Consider the following 24663-nt stretch of genomic DNA (forward strand, 5'->3'; position numbering starts at 1 on the left):
ACTGGATGATGACTGGAATGAGTATGGGTTCCTTTTCAGGCCTGTTAAGCCTAAGTTGTCTGTTAGACATCCAATGGAGGTACCAAATAGATGGGTGGGTGTCCAACTCCAGATCTCAGGACAGAGGCCATTGTATATATTCTAGAATCTGTTTGCAAGTCCTGGGCTAGTTGGTGATGTTTAGATGATGGGATTGGCCGAGATATCAGGCAAATAACACAGAAAAAGAAGAGGTGCCGGAATAATTCCTGAGGTACTCTTAAAGGTGAAGCTGAGAAGAGGACTCTGTGAATGCCTTTGCCAGCCTCAGAGAGCTGAGTGCTTCAGGAATCTCCATCTGGGCTCAGAGCAAGAGGCAAAGCTACCAATTTTAAAATTTCATCATACCTCTGGTTTTAGCAGGTTGTTCTGGGTCTGGCTATGAGAGTTGGGCTATCTCACCCCTATCTTATGTCTATACCTAGAAAATCTAGGATGAGGCTGAAGTAGAGGGACATGGCAGGCAGAAATTCTTAGTCTTTTGAAAGACTCCAACGCTGTGCGCTTAAACACACACTATCCTATAAATGAAATGGCACCCCACTCCAGTACTCTTGCCTGGAGAATCCCATGGGGGGAGGAGCCTGGAAGCTACAGTCCATGGGGTCGCAGAGTCGGACACGACTGAGCCGACTTTAACTCTTCTGACTCTGACTCTTAACTAAGGAGAGAGGAGGTAAATAGTTCATTATAGAAAACATTTGAGTGTATTTTACAGTATCTTCCTGTAAATTGATAATGCTAAATATATGTGTTACTTCTCTCTGTCATAAAATATTTATATGTTATATCTCAATATCTGATTGCTTGATCATGCAAGGCTTAAAACGTGAAAGTGTTAGTCACTCAGTTGTGTCCAACTCTTTGTGACTACACAATCTGTCCATGGAATTCTCCAGGCAAGGCTTAAAAGGTGGTCCAAAAACAAATATGAAAACTATGTGATTTTTGTGTATGTGTATGTGTGTGTATATATATATATATATATATATATATATATATATATATAAAATTTCCCCCCCCCTCAGGTAAGAAAAATCCAGATTTGTCACCTTTAACTAATGGTATATGGTTTCTAATTTATTTTTTGAAAGATCAGTTTTGCAGCATGGGCTATAGTATCCCTAGAGAGAGTCATGCTGTTCTTTTTTTTTCAACTGGTCACCAGAGCCTGACGTGTTGGACAGGATTCTAATGAATGAGTTATGAAAATACTGAACGTCATTTGCCTTGCACTGTGATGCTTTTAGCCATCGACGGTTTGTTAATTATTTGGAAACCTTTCACCCTCTTATTCTAGAAAAACATCCTTGTTTCTTGTGTGTTCCCCTTTGCCATACTCAAACATTTGGGAAATGGAAATAGGGAAGCAGTGGCTTCTTAGAAAAACTATAAAGGAGTGCAAGAACTGCACAACTGGCAAAATGGAACAGGAACTGTTGATCTTGTACATTATTGCTTTTGCTTATTTTTTCTCCTTTGCTAGGAGACCTGTTCTGATGATGTGTATAGTACTCACCACGCTTCCCAGCTTCAGCTTTTCTATAGCAGTGACCGAGGTATGGAATTTTGATTTCTTCTCCTGCCTGTAAGATTTTGAGATTTTAGAATGTCCCCCTGTTCTTAAAATTTCACAGAATGGTATGCCCAACAAGTTTCTTAAAGTTGATTTTCTCCAGTCTTAGATCATTGTTATCTCTGTGATTGTGGAGGAAGGTCTAACAGCCAATTTTTTAAAATCTACGGTGTTTGTGTAGAGGGGTGGGGAGAAAGGAATGTCACTTGAAAATAATAAAAAAGCAAGGAATTTGAGAGAAGATCCACATTTTGTTTCTTCTAACCTGATGTTTTTCATGAGTGTTCTTGGTTTTAAAGAGAATAGAACAGTATCTCAGGGAACAGCCACTCACATGATAAGACCTTTGATAAGATATCTGTTGCCAAATAATTTGCATGTGATGTTTATTTGAAAATAAATTTCAATTTATGTTTCAACCAAAGGCAGCTCCCAAGGGACTCTGATGGATGGGTATCTGCAGAACAGGAATATTATAGCTACAACTTTTAGGCTGTGAGAACTCTTATTACCCAGATAGTAATTCAAAGCAGAATGCCCTGCTAATCTTATTATTTGTAAGGTGCTTGAAAGATGTAATTTTTTAATTTATTAATAAAATTTTCATTTACATGTTGAGTAGATCGTCACTAGTGCATATTACATGAAATTAGATCCTGAGGATAGAGGAAAAAAATTTGACAGTCTCTAGCCTTCAGTGAGCTTCCCTGCTGGCTCAGCAGTAAAGAATCTGCCTGCAATGCAGGAGCCTCAGGAAATATGGGTTCGATCTCTGGGTCAGGTAGATGCCCTGGAGAAGGGAATGGTAACCCACTCCAGTATTCTTGCCTGGAGAATTCCATGGACAGAGGAGCCTGGTGGCCTACAGTCCATGGGGTCGCAAAGAGTTGGACACAACTGAAGCGACAGCACATCCGCACAGCCCTCAGTAATTTTTAAACAGATGGTAGAGAGCAAAAAAACAGGCAGCAAGAGTAGGTCTGCTTAGTGCTATGAGAGAGATGTATACCAGGTAATGGATGACATCATTAGAAATTACATGACTTTGGAACATGTCCTAGATGCAGCATGAGGACAGTATATGAACACACAGAATATCCTCAGAAGATGGACTTTGCATCAAACGGCAACCCACAAATATTTGAATCTTGATTTGTCATTTTCTCTTCCTTCCCCACCAGAGACCTTGTAAAGCACCTGGGAGGTACCTATGAGCTTCAGAAATTCAGGGTATGACCTTTCAAGGAACACTGCTGTCCCAGTGATGCACTGTCTATGGTTTATCATAGATAAACTATATGCACTATTTATGGTTTATGCACTATTTATGCACTACTTATGGTTTGTGCACTATCTATGGCCCCTTTGGGCCAACTTTCTCATTATGTTTCACCCATTGTTGCATATTTTTGTTTACTTTTTTCTTATTTTTCACTGAGGTGTAACACACAAACAGAAAAGTTCACACAATATAGACAATATTAATGGGATACTACAAAGGAAACCCCTGTGGAAACATTACTCAGTTCAAAAAATAAAACTTTGCCAGCTCCCTAAAGGCCATCTCTACTGGCTACCCTTCCTTCTATCCAAAAGGTCACTTCTACCTTACTAACTTCACAGGTTAGTTTATCTGTTTTTGAAAGCTTTATACAAGGAAATCAAATTGTTGTCTATCTGTCTATGATCTTTCTGTCTGTGTATCTTTCATTCAAAATATGGGCTATTCTTGTTTTTCTGTTTAGATGTAGTTTATTCATTTTCATTTTTTATTCCTGTACAGTATTTAATTTTACAAATATATCACACTCTATCAGTTCTATTCTATGTTATTTTATTTTCTGGCCATGCCACCTGGCTGGTGGGATCTTGGTTCCCTGCCCAGGGACTCCTATCCACTTGGCTACCAGGGAACTCCCGTCAGTTATACTCTTGATGGTCATTTCAGTTTCCAGTTTTTGCTGCTGTGAACATCCTTAAACGTGTCTCTTGGTGCCATATATAAGCATTTGGGTTAGTTAAATGTGCAGGAGTAGAACTGATGGATCACAAGATATTCAAGTACTCAATTATAGCTAAAAGTGTCAGTTTTTCAAAGAGATTATATTAATTTAGACTTCCACTAGCAGAGAATGCAGAGAAGGCAATGGCACCCAACTCCAGTACTTTTGCCTAGAAAATCCCACGGACGGAGGAGCCTGGTAGGCTACAGTCCATGGGGTTGCTAGAGTCGGACACGACTGAGCGACTTCACTTTCACTTTTCACTTTCATGCATTGGAGAAGGAAATGGCAACCCACTCCAGTGTTCTTGCCTGGAGAATCCCAGGGATGGGGAACCCTGGTGGGCTGCCGTCTATGGGGTCGCACAGAGCTGGACACGACTGAAGCGACTTAGCAGCAGCAGCAGCAGCAGAGAATGAGCAGTCTTTGTGTTCCCTATCCTCAGTAGGACTTGCGTTGTCAGCCTTTTTATTTTAACTATTATGGTGAGAATATCCTTGAATTTCATTATAGTTTTCAATTTCATTTCCCCAATAATTAATGAGATTGAGCATATTTTTCATTCCGTTTCCCCCCTAATGTGTTGCTTATCTTTTAAAAATTGATTTGGAGGAATTATTTATATATTCAGATTTCAGGCTGTTTGTCGATTTTATGTATTGCAAACGTCTCATTCTGTAACTTCATGCTCTTAATTGTATATTTTGATGGATAAAAGCTTTTTTTTAATTTTATTTTTAAACTTTACAATATTGTATTGGTTTTGCCAGTAGTCCACTGTGTCACTTTATTTGCCGTATTTTCTTTTGGTTACCTGTTTGAAACAATTTTATCATATTGTCAATTTAAACCTTAAAGTCCTAAAGACAGTCTCCTATATAACATTTTGAAATTCTCTTTGAACTTCACAATCTACCCATAACTAATTTTTGTGTGTGTTGTGCAGTAAGGGATTGTTTTTTTCTCCCCCAAATAATAGCTAATAGACTGAGCACCATTTATTAAAATGTCTGTCCTTGTCACATTTCTCTGTAGTTAATAAACCAGATGTGTGTGTCCATAGTCTATTCTGAGCTTTCTGTTCTGTTCCACGGCCTACTTTTCTATTCCTGTGCCAACACTGCAATATCTTAATTCTTATATGTTTATAATAGCTCTTTGTATCCAGAAGAGTAAACCTTCCTGTTTTCCTTTTCTTCTAGAATGTCTTGCTCTTTGTATTTTTTTTTCCACTTTTTAAAATTGAAAGATAATTGCTTTACAGAATTTTGTTGTTTTCTGCCAAATGTCAACATGAATCAGCCACAGGTATACATATGTCCCCTCCCTTTTGAACCTCCTTCCCATCTTCCTCCCCATCCCACCCCTCTAGGTTGTTACAGAGTCCCTCTTTGAGTTCCTTGAGTCATACAGCAATCCCATTGACTATCTAGTTTACATATGGTAATGTAAGTTTCCATATTATTCTCCCCATACACCCCACCCTCTCCTTCTTCCTCTCCCTCTCATGTCCATAAGTCTGTTCTCTATTTTGTTCTTTATTTTGCTGCCCTGAAAATAAATTCATCAGTACTATCTTTCTAGATTCCATATATATATGTTAGTGTACAATATTTATCTTTCTCTTTCTGATTTACTTCACTCTGTATAATAGGCAGTAAGTTCATCCACCTCATTAGAACTGACTCAAAAGCATTCCTTTTTATGGCTGAGTAATATTCCATTGTATATATGTACCATAGCTGTTTTATCCATTCATGTGTCAATGGACATCTAGGTTGCTTCCATGTTCTAGCTATTGTCAGTAGTGCTGCAATGAACATTGGGGTACATGTATCTTTTTCAATTTTGGTTTCCTCAGGGTATATGCCTAGCAGTGGGATTGCTGGGTCATATGGTGGTTTTATTCCTAGTTTTTGAAGGAATCTCCATGTTCATTTTAGAATCAGCTTATCATTTTCCACAGAAAAGTTGGAATTTTATTGAGGTTGTAACAAATGGTATCATTTTTAAAAATCTTTTTTTATAACTGTTCTGTTTTTGGTATGAGGAAATAATTTATCCTTTTGGGGGAGATTTGTCCATTTATAATCATACAGTCTATGAATAATGACTTTCTGCTTCTCTTTTTTCCTAATACTTAAACACCGTTTCTTTCTCTCGCTTCATTATACTGGCTAGGACTTCAGTACAGTGTTGAATAGAAATGGTAATGGTGTAACCTTTGGTTTATTCTTGTCCTCAGAGGTATTGAAAACTCTTAATGTACTACGGTTAACTTGATTTTGCCATAGGTTTTTTGTGGATGCCTTAAACTGATGAAGCAAGTGCTCCAAAGCCTAGCTGGGTTTACCCAGCTCTCTCTTCTTAGAAGACCCTACACTCTAATCTTTGTCTCCCTACATCTTTGAGCTAGGACTCTCAGAGGCTCTGTATAGCTGTTGGGTTGGGAGAGATTCCTACTGTTAAATTTTAACGCACATTTACTGAAGTCTGTCTTTAACTGATAGAGTTCTGTCTTCCATTAACGTGGATCCTAATGACATCTTTAGAAATGGTTCAAAACTTTGTGGGATTGAACACCTAAAAAGCTGAAAACCATGCTTCTGATCTTTTAGCAAATGTATGTATAATTAATTTAGCACTTCTTTCAGATTCCTCAAAGAACTGTGAACAAAGAAAGTATAAAAATTTAATGCTTCTTAATGGTCTTCTGAAAACAGGTTCAAAAGAATATTAATGGTTCCACTGATGTGTTACCGGATATGTTACCTGACCTGCCAGTCTCCCTAGTTCTGACTTGCTTGATTGTGGTTGATATTATTGAAAAACTCAGGATATATCCTCTTAGAGGGAGGCAAAAGAGTAAGTATTCTTTTAAATACAAATATTTTTTAAAAGTTTAACATATAATTCAACTTTCTCCCATTCTGTTATCTGTTGACATGTTTCATGATATTTTTTAAGAGCTAACATTGTAGTTAGAAAATTACAAATAAAGATATCTAAATATCATTATTTTTAAACCTACTTTGATAGCTATACAGTTCTTTTCTTTTTTTGATTTTGATAGTACTTATAAATGAATAAACTTACTAAATATTGACTACTAAATCTTTAATGTTTGCTCTGACAAGAAAATTACATAAGTAAATTATTATACATTTGTATTTTAGGAACTCTCTCAAAACCTTAAGTTTAGATGAATAAATAAGAAGTTTAGTCTGGACACAACTGAGTGACTAACACACTTTTTAGTCTGGATACTTTTGATATGGGAATTAATATGACTACTGCAGATATTTCCTGGAGATTTATTTGTTTTTTTTAATTTAGTTGCTTCATGATTGTGAATTGTCAAAATGCTGAAGATTACCAAGATATGCCACATTTTTCCAAAGGGAACAGTTGAAACTAGATATCAATTGGCCTTTTTAAAAAAGTATTTTGTTAACTGAATATTTTGTTTGGTCAGTCATAAGTCCCCTCCACTTTAGTTTTATGTGATAGTATCTGTGTTTGATGTACAATATTTGCATGGTGTGGTTATTGGATGGCAAAGATTTTGCATTTAAAATTGGTATGTTCTGTTCATCACTCTCTGACTGATGGGGTGGATGGGGGTAAATTGAGTGAGTCATAGGAGAATGCTTTGGGATAGTAAGGTGACTACTACAACCAGGAAGGAAAACACTAGACAGTCATTTCTTATGACTGAGGGGTGAGCCACCACCCCTTCCTTATGGAAGAGTGAGCCACCACCCCTCTGGCCACTCTTGCTCCTCAGTTTGAAAAGCAGAACTGAATTGGAGGCCACCATGATATCTGAGACTCTGAGTTTCATATTTTGCACTTTGTCCTTTGGTGGGGGACGAGAAGCTGTTATGTTTAAAATAACACAGGTGATAAGGCAGAGAAGATGACAGTGGCAGCCAATGAGTCTGTGGGGGAAAAGGTATTCCCAAGGTACACCTGCCTTCCTGAATTGAGTGTTTTGTCTTAAACTGAGGTGGTTTGAGAATTGTCAAACCCTTGACTACTTTTTTAGACTCCTTAATGACACAAGTCTATTTTGAAATTGGACTGTTTTTAATGAGTCTGTATTTTCCATGTGAATGTGAACTTTATAGGTTTTTAGTGAAAATTCTTTTTTTTAAATGCACATGTATATTTCTGAGCATAAGTTATTGGCATTTTATATTTTAAGGGATGAACTGGTTTTTTAAAGGGAAATTTTCCTGGTATTAAGAAATAATGCTGAAAAAAGAATCAAAATAAGAGAACCCCAAGGAAGAAGTCAGTCCTGGGGAGAAGACTCTAGAACATCTTGTCCAATTGCTGCTTCTTAGTTGAAGAGCCTCTTTCTTGAGCTCTTCTCTGCTCAAACTTAGGAGGGTTAATGTCTAGTTAAGTAGCTCCATTCTTTAATAAAGTCACACTTAAAAAACTATCATTCTTTCAAAATACTTTTATAAATATTAATTATAAGTATACTTAATTTTTGTGTAAAATTTGAACTCAAATAGTCTCCTATACTCATTGTAACAGGCTACTAATAAAATCAATTGTATGAATTTTGAATCAATGGGATATTCTCATTTATCCTCTGGAATATTAATATGTAAATTCATAAACATAGATTATAAAACATCAATTTGAACATAAACATAAATATGGTTTCACTGCATATGCTACCTTAGCATAGAAGAGGTAGGATAGGGATGTGGGACAGAGTTCAGACTAATTTGACTTCCCTTAGGAAGTGTCGGTAAAGAACATATATTCTGTTCTTTGCTCTCTCCAGATAGTTTGAAATGCATACACACCAGTTGTTGCAGTTTTCACCTTGTGCTAGATGAAACTAAGGTATTCTACAAAGCTTGGACTTAATGGATACTCTTGCACTAGCCTAATTATCTTTGGTTGTTGTTGTTGCATCAGTATATTTATTTATTGAAGTATAGGTGATCTACAATGTTGTGTTAATTTCTGCTGTACAGCAAAATGATTCAGTTGTACATATATAAACATTCTTTTTTATGTATTCTTTTCCATTATGGTTTATCACAAGATATTGAATATAGCTCCTTATGTTATACAGTAGGACCTTGGTGTTAACCATTCTATATATACTAGTTTGCATCTGCTAACCCCATACTCCCATTCTATCCCTTCCCACCTCCCCAACTGTCTTAACTCTTTAATTCCAAGCCACCAAAATTTGATCTTCATTTAGCTTTTCTTTTTCTAAATTTAAAAAATTATAAAAGCTCTATATTTGATATATGGTTAAACCAATCTTCACTGGCCCAAGGGATCCTTTCTGCTAACTTCCTAGTACCAGTTGAAATGCCAAAGTATCAAGTGATTACCACGTTATAATGTCTAATGTCATTGTTATAATGTCATTTCCCATAGACTGTGGCTCAGTTGGGAATATTTTCTGGAACACAGATCTCCAAGGCATGTAATGTCACAGGTGCCCATAGCACCTAATAGTGTCAAGTCCTAGTCATGTGAGCAAACAATAAGAATACAAGATATAGCCTGCATGTCTCCTGCTCTTACTAATGTTAGTCTCTCAGTCGTGTCCGACTCTTTGTGACCCCATTGACTGTAGCCCACCAGGCTCCTCTGTCCATGGCATTCTCCAGGCAAGAATACTGTAGTGGGTAGCCATTCCTTTCTTCAGGGGATCTTCCAGACCCAGGGATCAAACGCAGGTCTCCTGCGTGGCAGGAAGATTTTTTACTGTTTGAGCCACCAGGTAGTGGCTCTTACTAATTTGTGAGTACAAATGAGCACACTTTAACATTTCCATCTGAATTTTGCTAGCTTGGTCCTAACCTCTTAGTGACTAGACTTCATCTCTCTTCTTCCTTCCGTGTTATTCTCTTTCCCATTTTTAAACTAGACCCAAGATGTATCTCCCATGGTCTCATTTGTTGGTCTAGACTGTTGAATATCCTCTGGAGTGTGTGGGCTTCAGCAGTTGTGGCACACAGGCTTAGTTGCTCCGTGGCATTTGGAATCTTCCAGGACCAGGCATTGAACCTGTGTTCCCTACATTGGCAGGCGGATTCTTATCCACTGTGCCACCAGAGATGTCCCCTCCTAGTTTTTAGCTACGACAAACATTATTGTTCTGACTTTTTCAAAAGTGAAAGGGTTGAGAAGAAAAGGACAAGGATATGGTTAAAATGAATAAGATGCTGTGTATTTGAGCTGGGCAGGGGAGACGTGCCCAGTTAGGTTACAGGTGTGTGGATGGTGCAGGGGGTCTCTGTTTGCGGGGACCCTCTGCCATGTACAGGAGTCAGCAGCCACTCACTCCATGATGTGTCTAGCCCAGCAGAGGTTGGAGATAGAGTTAACTGCTGCTGGACGGCAGCTGAATGATATCAGTATGATGACCACAGACACTGTCCTTAGAAGACCCTGAGCATCGCACATGCCCAGACTCCTTGGCAACAGCCCTAGGCAGAAGAGAGGGACTATTATGGACTGGCTGCTCATGAGGACGAACACAGAGGGGCCACAGGGGGTTGTACCAGTCGGGTGGCAAGATGGTTTTGCTCCATGAGGTTTTGCTGCAGAGTCAGACGTGACTTGCTAGAAGTGAGATCAACAGGCTATTTGAGTGGAAAACATCATAGCCCTGCAGAGGAGGCGGTTTCCACTGTCACATCAGTAAGAGGTGCCAGCTATGATGTTGGCAGTGTAAGGTTTTCAAATAAATCTGCTCTCAGTGGCTGTGCTCCAGTTCCTTCTGTGTAGTCTCTTTAATACCCAGAGACTTGGACCAAGTGCTGCAGGCACTTCAGCAGCACAGATGATCATTTCTTCAAGTGAAATGCCTCCGTGTGCAATTTCACTCTCAAAGGATATGCAAGGTTTTAAGGCTGGCATATGTAATTTATTTAAAGTTCTCCAGGCACTTCTGATGCCCACCCTGATTGAGAGCCTTTGACCATAGAAAGTATCAGGAACTGAGACCAATAGCAAGTTAAAACCCAAGAGATAAAATCCAAATTCTGAAAGGAATTTCCATCTCAGATTTCTTTGAAATGGAACTTATCACTCCATAACCAAATGGCATGTTAGAGATGGGAAAAGAAATTTAAAAAAAAAAAAAGGACACTGCTTTTCTCTGAATAAAATGAATGGCATCTCAAGTTCCCCTTTGCTTCTTTTTAAGAAAAAGCTTATCACACAGTCTGAACCCGATGTGCTCACTGGTTTCCATAATGTGTTTTGCAATGTGGTTAGAGAGCACATAAGAGGAACACTGAGTCCGCAGCCATGCCAAGAAGGGGAGGGAGGCATTTCCTTTTATACTCTCCCTTTGCTGTTTAGAAGAAGGAAGTTTCAGAAAAGTATGTCAGCTCTAGGATTTTTTCCCCCCTTCTCAAGAAACAAGTAGCCATTTACCAGACTGGGGGTGAGAGAAGGGTAGAGTTTCTGATTTATAACTTCTAATGAAGCACCAGCTGTCAGGATTAGGTCAGTGCAGACCCGGCCAGAAATTAGACTGCCGTGGTCCCTGTGCCAAACAACATGGGGCATCAGGTGCTGTCAGGTCTGAGCTGACTCCCTTTGAGTAGGACAGCTTTACGTGAGCATAGCAATTTGGTATTTAATTGTTATTTTTTTTCTCTAGGAAGGAAATAAAATGTATGAACATTTTAAATATATAAAGTGCAGTTTTTGAGAATTGCAAGGTATTTTCAAAATAAACATTTTCAGGGTCTGGTAAGAGAAAGAGAACATAAAGAATTCAGCGGGCAATACTTTATTTTTTTTAACCTGACTTTATTTTATTATCTTTTTGGCCACAGGGCACGCGGAATCTTAGTTCCAGACCAGGGATGGAACCTATGCCCCCTGTGTGGAAGCAAATCCAGCATGCATTACTTTATAATAGCAACAAAAATTTAAGGCCCCAGCTAGAAATTAAAGGGATAGGTCATGGATTTTTGGTATCTAAATTTCCTTGCATAGGATTGAAGAGAGTGACAGGTTGTGGAGCTGATGGCCAGAGAGCCTTTTAAGTCGTGTATACTTTAGTAGTGGGACACCAGTTTGCTCAGACTCTGTTGTTGAGAGTGGAGTGGGTGTTGTAAAGGCTGCTTCCTATGAACTCACAAACTCTTCTTGGAATCACTCATTGGCATGTCTGCCCGTGCTCAGTCACTCCTGTCGCTGCTGGTGCTTGGGAGGCTTTGGAAAACCTTGAGTCCCCGCCACCTTCGCGGGGTCCTAGAGGCTGGGTGAGCTCACACCGCTCATGCGCATGCTCTGTGGTGGCCACGGTCGCTGGAAGGTACCCAGGCTGCACTGCCAGGAATTCCAAATGCCTTCCAAAGCTTCTCATCTTGCTTCAAGGGCTGTCTTTAGGACCCTGAGGCAGAGGGCTATCTGAGTGGTAGACCACTTGCAGGACTCGAAAGTTTTCCTGTGATGTGAGAGGATTGAGAACGTGGGGGAGGTGGGGTCCCAGGGAGGGGTTATTATTCAGCCTCGCTTTAATAGTTGGGCTTCCTTCCCTTAGTGCAGATTTTTTTTCCCCCACCAGAATCCCCATGGTGCCCTCATGCTTATAGAACTCCGTATCAGGAGTTCCTCCTACCGTTTATGCAGCAAATTTTTATAGAGGATCTGATGCATACCAGACACTCCACTAGGTGCTGAGGGTACAGTGGTGGGTGAAAGAGAGAGGTGGTGAAAGCAGACAGAGTCCCCTTTGCATGGAGCTCACCATTTAGTGGGGCTTCCGTGATGGCTGATTAGGTAAAGAATCCAACTGCCAATGCAGGAGACCGGGGTTCCAGCCCTGGGTCAGGAAGAGCCGCTGGTGGAGAAAATGGCAACCCACTCCAGTATTCTTGTCTGAAAAATTCCATGGACAGAGGAGCCTGTCTGGCTACAGTCCATGGGGTCGCAAAAAGTCAGATGTGGTTGAGCATGCACGCACAGTCTAGTGGGTGCAATAGCAGGTTTCTAAAACTATACTAACAAATACATATAGTTAAAGCTAAGTGTTCTGAAGGCAAGGAATCAGGCTCATTCCCACATGTGTCCATTTTTTGTCACCCAGAACGGTCTCAGGCTGGGTTTTTAGCTCTGGTCTATATCCAAGCACTTAACTAGTAGAGGGACATCAAACCATTTCAAAATCTAGGATTATTTAATATTTATTGTATATTAATGTGTATTATATGGCTTCCCAAGTGGTGCTAGTGGTAGAGAATCCTCCTGCCAATGCAGGAGATGCTAGAGGCTCAGGCTGGATCCCTGGGTTGGAAAAATCCTCTGGATTAGGAAATTGCAACCCATACCAATATTCTTTTTTTTTTTTTTTCCTGCTTTTTATTTTTTTTTAATTTTATTTTATTTTTTAACTTTACAATATTTTATTGGTTTTGCCATATATCAACATGAATCCGCCACAGGTATACACGTGTTCCCCATCCTGAACCCTCCTCCCTCCCCGTACCATCCCTCTGGGTCATCCCAGTGCACCAAGCCCCAAGCATCCAGTATTGTGCATTGAACCTGGACTGGCGACTCGTTTCATATATGATATTATACATGTTTCAATGCCATTCTCCCAAATCATCCAACCCTCTCCCTCTCCCACAGAGTCCAAAAGACTGTTCTATACATCAGTGTCTCTTTTGCTGTCTCGTATACAGGGTTATTGTTACCATCTTTCTAAATTCCATATATATGCGTTAGTGTACTGTATTGGTGTTTTTCTTTCTGGCTTACTTCACTCTGTATAATAATGCCAGTATTCTTGCCTGGGAAATCCCTTGGACAGAGGAGCCTGGTGGGCTACAGTCAATGGGGTTGCAAAGAGCTGGACATGAATGAAAGCACACACAGACACACACGTGCACAGTGCATATTAATATAGTATGTGTTTATTATGTTAATTATCAGCATAATTATTATAATTGACTTGCGACCCCATGGACTGCAGCCTACCAGGCTCCTCTGTCCATGGGATTTTCCAGGCAAGAGTACTGGAGTGGGGTACCATTGCCTTCTCCCTATTAACATAATTGACTATTACAGTGTATAATATATTATACTTAATATATATTAATTAAATGTAGAAAATAATTTTTCTATTTATATATTGTTAATTAAATTACATTCTCTGATCTAAACACCTATCAAAGAGAAGGACCAGAATATCTCAAATGAAAAACTGAAGATTAGAATATTAAGAAAGTTTTCACAATCTTAAAAAATGGGGTTTAAAAAAATCAATAATTTTATGTTTTTAGCAGCTCTTGTCCAGTGTTAGATGAGTCTATAGAGGGAAAGATGGCCTTTAAACTGCCAAGCCTTCCTGCTGTGTCCTCAGACAAAAGAATTCTCTTAGAATTTCACATTGCCTAAAATTAAGAAATCATACATTTATTAATATTTCTTCTCAGATTTGTGCAGTGTCTAGCAGGGAACTGAAACTGAATTGAGGGTATTGAATTTACTGGATCCAATGCCTTTTTAAAAAAAGTTGTCACCATTATCTCACTTCTGAGAATGTATGCCCATGAGATTATGCAGAACTGATGATGGGTTGAATTCATTATTATTATTATTTTATGAAAACTTGTATGCAGTTTTGAGCAGAGAGATAGTAGTATGCTGGCCAGTATTTAAACTCTCTCTCCTGGTTGAGGAGGGGTAAAAGTCCTTATGGATAGCATTTGCCAGCTTTTCTAGTGTGAATACTCTCATCATAATAAATTTCCAGATACCAAGGTGGTATCGCTGATCACTGATCACAGAATTGAGAAGCAGTACATACTACATGCTCTTGTCAGCTGGTGCAAGCTGTCTCTGCCTGTGTAGGGTATATCCATGCAGTAGTTTTTGGCTTTGTCACGTGCACAGGCAAATCTAAGAATGAAAGAATCAGGCTCTATAGTGTGACACTCTGTCTCCAACTTTTTAACCTCTCCTGATATATGGGATGCTGGGCTGCAGTGTAACTATAACCAAAGTTGAACAAACTGTAATCACTGTTTACTGCATTCTATTTTCTATTTTCTTCTAATTCATTTGAAACAATAGATGATTTAGCAATGGCTACCTGTTACTTATTTAACACATAAGTAACTGTTTCTCTGTGTCAGACACTAATGCTTTACAAACACTGCTTCAATTCTTCATCATAATCACGCTGGGAGGTTGGTGCTGGGTTTCATCATTTATTACTTGGCAGTGGTAGTACTTGTCTTCCCAACCTCAGACATGCTTCTCAAAGGAGACTGTGTATAGACACAGATCAGTGAGTTTAGTCAGTTGCTGTTCAGTCCCTCTTTGAGACCCCATGGACTATAGCACGCCAGGCTTCCCTGTCCTTCACCATCTCCCAGAGTTTGTTCAAACTCATGCCCATTGAATTAATGATGCCATACAACCATCTCATCCTCTGTCTCCCCCTTCTCCCACCCTCAATCTTTCCCAGCATCAGGGTGTTTTCCAATGAGTCAGTTCTTCTCATCAGGTGGCCAGAGTATTGGAGCTTCAGCATTAGTCCTTCCAATGAATATTCAGGGTTGATTTCCTTTAGGATTGACTGGTTTGGAGAGGGTCAAAATAACAATGGTTATAATCTGTATTTTAAACACTTAGATATATTAAAGTGTTTATTTTAGATGCTGTATGTTTTATTTTTTATTCTCTTAAAGTACTATGACTAAAAGTTCTTTGTGTGTTTCATATATTTAAAAAAAATCTTCCGTAAGACTGTGGCTTTTCTTCTTTTCCAGATTTTTTTCCCCTCATCATGTTATATCTAAATTATTAGAATTTTGCTTTCTCTAGATCATTTTTGTCTCAGGGCAAAATTAACTTTGGAAATTGTTCATCAAGACCTATCATACTTTTTCTGACCAAGTCTTTAATTTCATCTTCTGGTTGCTGTGAGTTGAGTAACAATCCAATGGGGGCATTGGCTGCCTTGACAGCCTCAACAGCCTCTTTACTGAATCCCCAAGTCATCTCTCCTGCCCTCCAATGTCCCCATCTTCAGTGAACTTAGAATCAAGTCCACAAACTTTATCATGCCCAATAAGCATGTGGTCTAATGGTTAGATGTTTGAGTTTCATGCTCCATCCCTCTCCTTATTTGCTGTGTGACCCTGGAAACAATTCTTAGTCTCTCCCTACCTCAGTTTGTTTATCTTTAAAATGGGAAAATAGGAGACTTACCCAGTGGTCCAGGGGTTAAGACTCCCCCTTCCAATACAGGGGATGTGGGTTCAATCCCTGCTTGGGGCACTAAGATCCCACATGCCTCATGGCCAAAAACTATAAAACAGAAGTAATATTGTAACAAACTCAATAAAGACTTTAAAAATGGTACACATCAAAAAAAAAATCTTTAAAGAAAATAAATTTAAAAATAAAATGGAAAATAGTAGTAGCTACATCATAGAGGCTTATTATTAATGAACCTTTGTTGATTTACAATATCGTGTTAGTTTCAAGTGTACAGCAAAGTGATTCAGTTATATATCAATATATTGATATGTATATATTCAAATTCTTTTCTGTTATGGCTTATTACAAGGTGTTGAATATAGTTCTCTGTGTTATACAGTAAATCCTTGTTGTTTGTCTGTTTTACATATAGTAGTATGTATCTGTTAATCCCATATACCTAATTTATCCCTCTCCCCACTGTCCCCTTTGGTAACCACATCATACAGTTTTTATAAGGATCAAGTGAATGGATGCATAGAAAGGGCTTAACACAGTTCCTCGTATATAGAAAACCCTGCATAAATCACAGCTTCTCTCCTCTTCTCTGTCTGCTTCCCCCTCATCACTCTTCTCTGTCTGCTTCCCCCTCATCACACTCTCCTTTCAGTTCATGTTAGCTGAAGGATCTTTTTCTCTTGGGGGGCTGTGCTGGGTCTTTGTGACAGCGTGCAGGCTTCTCTAGTTGTGGTGCACAGGCTTAGTGTACTGCATGTGCGGTCTTAATTCCCCGACTAGGGATTGAATTGTGACCCTTGTGCCCTGCATTGGAAGGCGGATTCTTAACCATTGGACCATCAGGGAAGTCCCTTTAGCTGAAAGATATTTGCACCTGTTCTCTCTACCACCTGAAAAGTTCTTTCTCCATTCTTCACATAATTTATTCCCATGCATTCTTTAGGTCTGTGTTTAACTGTCAATCTTCCCTGGTGGCTCAGAAGGTAAAACATCTGCCTACAATGCGGGAGACCAGGGTTCAATCCCTGGGTCAGGAAGATCTCCTGGAGAAGGAAATGGCAACCCACTCCAATATTCTTGCCTGGAAAATCCCATGGACAGAGGAGCCTGGTAGGCTACAGTCCATGGGGTCACAAAGAGTCAGACACAACTGAGTGACTTCACTTTCACTTTAACTGTGACTTCGGAGATGAGCTGTGCTTGACTGCCAGTCTAATTCAGACTCCCTGGGGTAGTCTCTCATCACAGAACTTACCTTCCTTTGAGAGCCCTGCCACAGTTTATTCTTCTGTGCCTGTTGATGTGATGTCAGGAGACAGGGTGATGAAGGTGGGCACGTTACCTGCTGCACTGTTCTCAAAACCCAGTCTAAGCTTGGAACAGCACTCTACAGTTTGTCTCATCACAGCAGACAGCTTGGTTGTCCAATTGATTCAGCCCTTAGCCAATATCAGGAGCAGTTTTGTGGCCACACCATGTGGCGATCTTAGTTCCCTGACCAGGGATTGAGCCTGTGTCCCTTGCAGTGGAAGCATGGAGTCTTAACCACTGGACCATGAGGAGCAGTTTTGAAGCCGCTGTTTGCAGAGGCAGTATTGATGCCTCTTCCCTGCCAGTGGCATGACCTAGCACTTGCCTGCTGTTGGTACTTGATCCCAGCCCCCATTTTTCTTCAAAAATGCTGTTTTACCCCTAAGCTACACAGAATGAAATTTTGGAATGAATAAAAATATTGATTTCTTTTAAAAAGTGCAGTCTTAGTAGCAGCTTCATTCCTGCCTTGTTTTTAGCTGCCTTTTCTTGTGATCCTTCTCTCTCTCACTCTTTTTATTTAAGTAACTTTTCAGTTCAGTTCAGTCACTCAGTCATGTCCGACTCTTTGCAACCCCATGGACTACAGCACACCAGGCCTCCCTGTCCATCATCAACTCCTGGAGCCTACTCAAACTCATGTCCATTGAGTCGGTGATGCCATCCAACCATCTCATCCTCTGTCCCCCACTTCTCCTGTCCTCAATCTTTCCCAGCATCAGAGTCTTTTCCAGTGAGTTGGTTCTTCGCATCAAGTGGCCAAAGTATTGGAGTTTCAGCTTCAGCATCAGTCCTTCCAATGAATATTCATTGAAGTCTTCTTCAACACCACAGTTCAAAAGCATCAATTCTTTGGCACTCAGCTTTCTTTATATTCCATTCTCATATCCATACATGACTACCTGAAAAACCACAGTTTTGACTAGACAGACCTTTGTCACAAAGTAATGTCTATGCTTTTTAATATGCTGTCTAGGTTGGTCATAGCTTTTCTTCCAAGGAGCAAGCATCTTTTAATTTCATGGCTCCAGTCACCATCTGCAGTGATTTTGGAGCCCCAAAAGGTAAAGTCTGTCACTCTTTCCATTGTTTCCCCATCTATCTGCCATGAAGTGATGGGACCAGATGCCATGATCTTAGTTTTCTGAATGTTGAGCTTTAAGCCAACTTTTTCACTCTCCTCTTTCACTTTCATCAAGAGGCTCTTTAGTTCTTCTTCACTTTCTGCCATGGGGTGCTGTCATCTGCATGTCCGAGGTTATTGATATTTCTTCTGGCAATCTCGATTCCAGCTTGTGTTAGTTCCTAAAATAACATGAGTAGAGAAAATAAAGAAAATGAAGAGAAAAATAACTTTTTTTGCTTTCTCTTTCTCTTTGCAAGAGGAATACATGCTCACTGTGGAAAATTCCTCCCTACTGATTTGTTATATTGTACTTACATTTTCCCTGGAAGTGACCAAAAAAGTTTTGGGGTAAAAGTTAGAGAGAGAAATATATCACTATAAAGAAATAATAAAGTAAAAGGGGTATGTTACTTAAACATTTTTCTGTTATCAAAATTGCATTTCTTTAATTATATAGCATGCACAGTGAGGACAAAAAGTTTTGGTGACTGGCTTTAGCTGTGGGGAACTGCACAGAATGGCTGCTATTTGTGCTTTTTACAGAAAATGTGAGCCTTTCAGGAAGTGAACAGACTGCTCTTTGTGTTTATATCTTTTACCGATTTTGCACAAATAAATATAGTTTCCCGCAAACAGAACCCTGACAATTAACAGCAACAATGAAAAGAATTTCAACTGCGAGTGGAAATTTTAAAAAATACTAATTTGAAGGGAAAGTGATCATGGAGCCTAAGGAAACAGTAACGAATACATGAAGGTTTACGTGACTAGAGGATAAATTTGCTGGTCTGTTCTAATGACCAGATGGTTTCTTGGCATCCTCAACTCTGCCCTCCCCTCTGAGAGGCCAGCAGAGCTTTCCAGCTCTTAGTTATAGTGTTTCTTACTTGATAAGAGGACTAGTCCCCTAAGCTAGTCCCCAAATCTAAACTAGTCCCTAATGAGCTATGGAGAAATGGGAGGCTTACAGGCCTGGTTTTACCAAATACACATGGATTAAGGCCTTCTTCTCATTTCATTAAAAATGAACCCTACCTAAAAATTCGTTGCTCAAGACTTATGGACACGGCTGGGGTGTTGTGGGGGGAGATGAGGGTGGGAGGTATGGAGAGAGTAACATGGAAACATACATTACCATATGTAAAATAGATAGCCAATGGGAATTTGCTGTATGACTCTGGGGAACTCAAACTGGGGCTTGGTAACAGCCTAGAGGGGTGGGATGAGGGGGAAATGGGAGGGAGGTTCAAGTGTGAAGGGACATGGGTAAACCTGTGGCTGATTCATACTGATGTTTGATAGAAACCAATGCAATACTATAAAGCAATTATCCTTCAATTAAAAATAAATAGATAAGAATTTATTGTTCAAACCAACAGCTCTTATCCTCAGATATTATGACCCTCACTGTTTAAAAACTGTTAATGTGTCACTTCTTAGATGGCACTTCCTGGCCTTGAAACAATGCTGAATTTGCAGTCATCCTCAAGAGCCTGTATTATATGCTGTATTCTTCATATTAACAAAGGAATTGGGGTTTTCTCTTGAACACTTTTATCTACTAAGAGAGGTGAAGGAGTGTACTCTAATACACAACACACTCTCTATTTTCTACATTGGTTTATTTTTTGGTAAAATAAGAGATACAATTGATGTAAGTAAGCATCTGAGTTTTAAAAGATGATTTTATGATTATTAAAATAATATCTTGCAACAAAGAAAAGTTAAAAAAGTAAGTGTATTTTTCTCTCTTGAGAGTAATTTATCAAAATGATTCCTTACTCTGTCTGACTTCATTAAATATGATAATCTCTAGGTCCATTCATGTTGCTGCAAATGGTGTTATTTCATTTTTTTTAAATTTATTTTTATGGCTGAGTAGTATTCTATTGTCATATGGTCTCACTTATATGTGAAATCTAATTTTAAAAAATGACGCAGGGCTTCCTTGGTGGCTCAGTGGTAAAGAATCTGCCTGCTAATTCAGGAGACATGGGATCAATCCTTCATCTGTAAAGATTCTACATGCCACGGAGCAACTAAGCCCATGCATCACAACTATCAAGCCTGTGCTCTAGAGTCCAGGAGCTGCAACTGTTGAGCCCACTACTGAAGCCTGCAAACCCTAGAGCCTGTGCTCTGCAACAAGAGAAGCCACTGCAGTGAGAAGCCCACTCACCACAACTAGAGAGTAGCCCCTGCCTGCCGCAACTAGAGAAAAGCCTGTGTGGCAACGAAGACCCAGCACGGCCAAAAATAACTAAATGAAATTATTTTTTAAATGACAGAGATGAACTTATTACAGAACAGAAACAGACTCACAGATTTCGAAATCAGACTTATGGTTACCAAAGGGGAAACATGGCAGGAAGGGATAAATTAGGAAATTGAGATTTACATGTGCATACTACTATATATAAAATAGATAACTAAAAAGGACCTACTGTAATAGCACAGGGAACTCTATTCAATATTTTGTAATAACTTATATGGGAAAGAATCTGAAAAAGAGGAGCCTGGCAGACCATAGTCCCTGGGGTCACAAGAGTCGGACACGAATGAGGACTCAGTCAATCACCATAAGTTCATTTCAGTTCAATGGCTCAGTCGTGTCTGACTCTTTGCGAACCCATGGACTGCAGCATGCCAGGCCTCCCTGTCCATCACCAACTCCCAGAGTTTACCCAGACTCACATCCATTGAGTCAGTGATGCCATCCAACCATCCCATCCTTTGTCATCCCCCGCTCCTCCTGCCCTCAATCTTTCCCAGCATCAGGGTCTTTTCAGATGAGTCAGCTCTTCATATCAGGTGGCCAAAGGATTGGAGTTTCAGCTTCAACATCAATCCTTCCAATGAACACCCAGGACTGATCTGCTTTAAAATGGACTGGTTGGATCTCCTTGCGGTCCAAGGGACTCTCAAGAGTCTTCTCCAACACCACAGTTCAAAAGCATCAATTCTTCTGTGCTCAGCTTTCTTTATAGTCCAACTCTTACATCCATACATGATTACTGGAAAAACTATAGCCTTGACTAGATGGACTTTGGTAACAAAGTAATGTCTCTGCTTTTTAATATGCTGTCTAAGTTGGTCATAACTTTCCTGCCAAGGAGTAAGTGTCTTTTAATTTCATGGCTGCAATCACCATCTGCAGTGATTTTGGAGCCCCCAAAATTAAAGTTAGCCACTGTTTCCACTGTTTCCCCATCTATTTGCCATGAAATGATGGGACTGGATGACATGATCTTAGTTTTCTGAATGTTGAGCTTTAAGCCAACTTTTCACTCTCCTCTTTCACTTTCATCAAGAGGCTCTTTAGTTCTTCTTCACTTTCTGCCATAAGAGTGGTATCATCTGCATATCTGAGGTTATTGATATTTCTCCCAGCAATCTTGATTCCAGCTTGTGCTTCTTCCAGCCCAGCGTTTCTCATGAGGTACTCTGCATATAAGCTAAATAAGCAGGGTAACAATATACAGCCTTGATGTACTCCCTTCCCAATTTGGAACCAGTCTGTTGTTCCATGTCCAGTTCTAATTGTTGCTTCCTGACATGAATACAGGTTTCTCAAGAGGCAGATCAGGTGGTCTGGTATCCCCATCTCTTTCAAAATTTTCCACAGTTTATTGTGATCCACACAGTCAAAGGCTTTGGCATAGTCAATAAAGCAGAAGTAGATGTTTTTCTGGAACTCTCTTGTTTTTTCGATGATCCAGCCGATGTTGGCAATTTGATGTCTGTTTCCTCTGCCTCTAAAACCAGCTTGAACATATGGAAGTTCATGGTTCACGTATTGCTGAAGCCTGACTTAAAGAATTTTGAGCATTACTTTACTAGCGTGTGAGATGAGTGCAATTGTGTGGTAGTTTGAGCATTCTTTGGCATTACCTTTCTTTGAGATTGGAATGAAAATTTTCCAGTCCTGTGGCCACTGCGGAGTTTTCCAAATTTGCTGACATACTGAGTGCAGCACTTTCACAGCATCATCTTTTAGGATTTGAAACAGCTCAACTGGAATTCCATCACCTCCACTAGCTTTGTAGTGATGCTTCCTAAGGCCCACTTGACTTCACATTCCAGGATCTCTGGCTCTAGGTGAGTGATCACACCATCGTGATTATCTGGGTCATGACGATCTTTTTTGTACAGTTCTGTGTATTGTTGCCACCTCTTCTTAATATCTTCTGCTTCTGTTAGGTCCATACCATTTCTGTCCTTTCTTGAGCCCATCTTTGCATGAAATGTTCCCTTGGTATCTCTAATTTTCTTGAAGAGATCTCTAGTCTTTCCCATTCTATTGTTTTCCTCCATTTCTTTGCATTGATTGCAGAGGAAGGCTTTCTTATCTCTCCTTGCTATTCTTTGGAATTCTGCATTCAAATGGGTATATCTTTCCTTTTCTCCTTTGCTTTTTACTTCTCTTCTTTTCACAGCTATTTGTAAGGCCTCCTCAGACAGCCATTTTGCCTTTTTGCATTTCTTTTTCTTGATAGTCTTGATCTCTGTCTCCTGTACAATGTCATGAACCTCAGTCCATAGTTCATCAGGCACTCTATCTATCAGTCTAGTCCCTTAAATCTATTTCTCACTTCCACTGTTTAATCATAAGGAATTTGATTTATATCATACCTGAATGGTCTAGTGGTTCCCACCCTTTCTTCAATTTAAGTCTGAATTTGGCAATAAGGAGTTTGTGATTTGAGCCACAGTCAGCTCCTGGTCTTGTTTTTGCTGACTGTATAGAGCTTCTCCATCTTTGGCTGCAAAGAATATAATCAGTCTGATTTTGGTGTTGACCATCTGGTGATGTCCATGTGTAGAATCTTTTCTTGTGTTGTTGGAAGAGGGTGTTTGCTATGACCAGTGCATTTTCTTGGCAAAACTCTATTAGCCTTTGCCATGCTTCATTCTGTACTCCAAGGCCAAATTTGCCTATTACTCCAGGCGTTTCTTGACTTCCTACTTTTGCATTCCAGTCCCCTATAATGAAAAGGACATCTTTTTTGGGTGTTAGTTCTAAAAGGTCTTGTAGGTCTTCATAGAACCATTCAACTTCAGCTTCTTCACCTTACTGGTCAGTGCATAGACTTGGATTACCGTGATATTGAATGGTTTGCCTTGGAAACAAACAGAGATCATTCTATCATTTTTGAGATTGCATCCAAGTAATGCATTTTGGACTCTTTTTTTGACTATGATGGCTACTCCATTTCTTCTGAGGGATTCTTGCCCACAGTAGTAGATAAAATGGTCATCTGAGTTAAATTCACCCATTCCAGTCCATCTTAGTTTGCTGATTCCTGGAATGTCGAGGTTCACTCTTGCCATCTCCTGTTTGACCACTTCCAATTTGCCTTGATTCATGGACCTAAAATTTCAGATTCCTATGCAATATTGCTCTTTACAGCATTGGACCTTGCTTCTATCACCAGTCACATCCACAACTGGGTGTTGTTTTTGCTTTGGCTCCATCCCTTCATTCTTTCTCGAGTCATTTCTCCACAGATCTCCAGGAGCATATTGGGCACCTACCAACCTGGGGAGTTCATCTTTCAGTGTCCTATCTTTTTGCCTTTTCATAGTGTTCATGGTGTTCTCAAGGCAAGAATACTGAAGTGGTTTACTATTCCCTTCTCTAGTGGACCACATTCTGTCAGACCTCTCCACCATGACCCGTCCGTCTTGTGTGGCCTCACACGACATGGCCTAGTTTCATTGAGTTAGACAAGCTGTGGTCCGTGTGATCAGATTGGCTAGTTGTCTGTGATTGTGGTTTCAGTCTGTCTGCCCTCTGATGCCCTCTTTCAGTGCCTACTGTGTTACTTGAGTTTCTCTTACCTTGAATGTGGGGTATCTCTTCACAGTTGCTCCAGCAAAGCACAGCCGCTGCTCCTTACCTTGCATGTAGGGTAGCTCCTCTCGGCTGCCGCCCCTGACCTTGGATGCAGGGTAGCTCAATCACCATATATGTATATATATCTGAATCACTTTGCTATGCACGTGAAACTAACATAACATTATAAGTCAACTATATTCTAATAAAAAAAACGATTCTTACTCATGCTACTGTGACATCTTAAATACATCTTAAGTTTGATAAGGAAGTTTCTAAGGGTCATGAGTCCTAATACTTATGAATAATTCATACCAGAGGGAAGTAATATCTCAAAAATTTATTTTTTAAATTAATAAATGTACTCAATTCACACTTACAATTTTAAAATAATTGTATAGAAAGAAAACTGAGGTATGTTCTTTAAACAACTCCTACTTATAGTCATCAAGCCCTTTGTTAGTCATTAATCATAATAACTTATTTGTTTTAAAATGTTTTCACTTCTGCTCAGTACATTTCAACGAATTTT

The 24663-nt window shown here is 39.6% G+C and overlaps 1 protein-coding gene across 1 annotated transcript in view; it reads left to right on the plus strand.

Moving 5' to 3' along the window:
- TMEM236 (transmembrane protein 236) overlaps positions 1-24663 on the plus strand; it is a 47371-nt gene that overhangs the window by 16100 nt on the left and 6608 nt on the right. Inside the window, exons 2-3 of the mRNA XM_002692105.7 lie at positions 1526-1598; positions 6342-6483. Of these exons, the coding sequence (XP_002692151.1) occupies positions 1526-1598; positions 6342-6483 (215 nt within the window). The remainder of the gene's footprint in view (positions 1-1525; positions 1599-6341; positions 6484-24663) is intronic.

The sequence above is a fragment of the Bos taurus genome, chromosome 13 (genome assembly GCF_002263795.3).
Source record: "Bos taurus isolate L1 Dominette 01449 registration number 42190680 breed Hereford chromosome 13, ARS-UCD2.0, whole genome shotgun sequence".
NCBI classification, from domain to species: Eukaryota; Metazoa; Chordata; class Mammalia; order Artiodactyla; family Bovidae; genus Bos; species Bos taurus.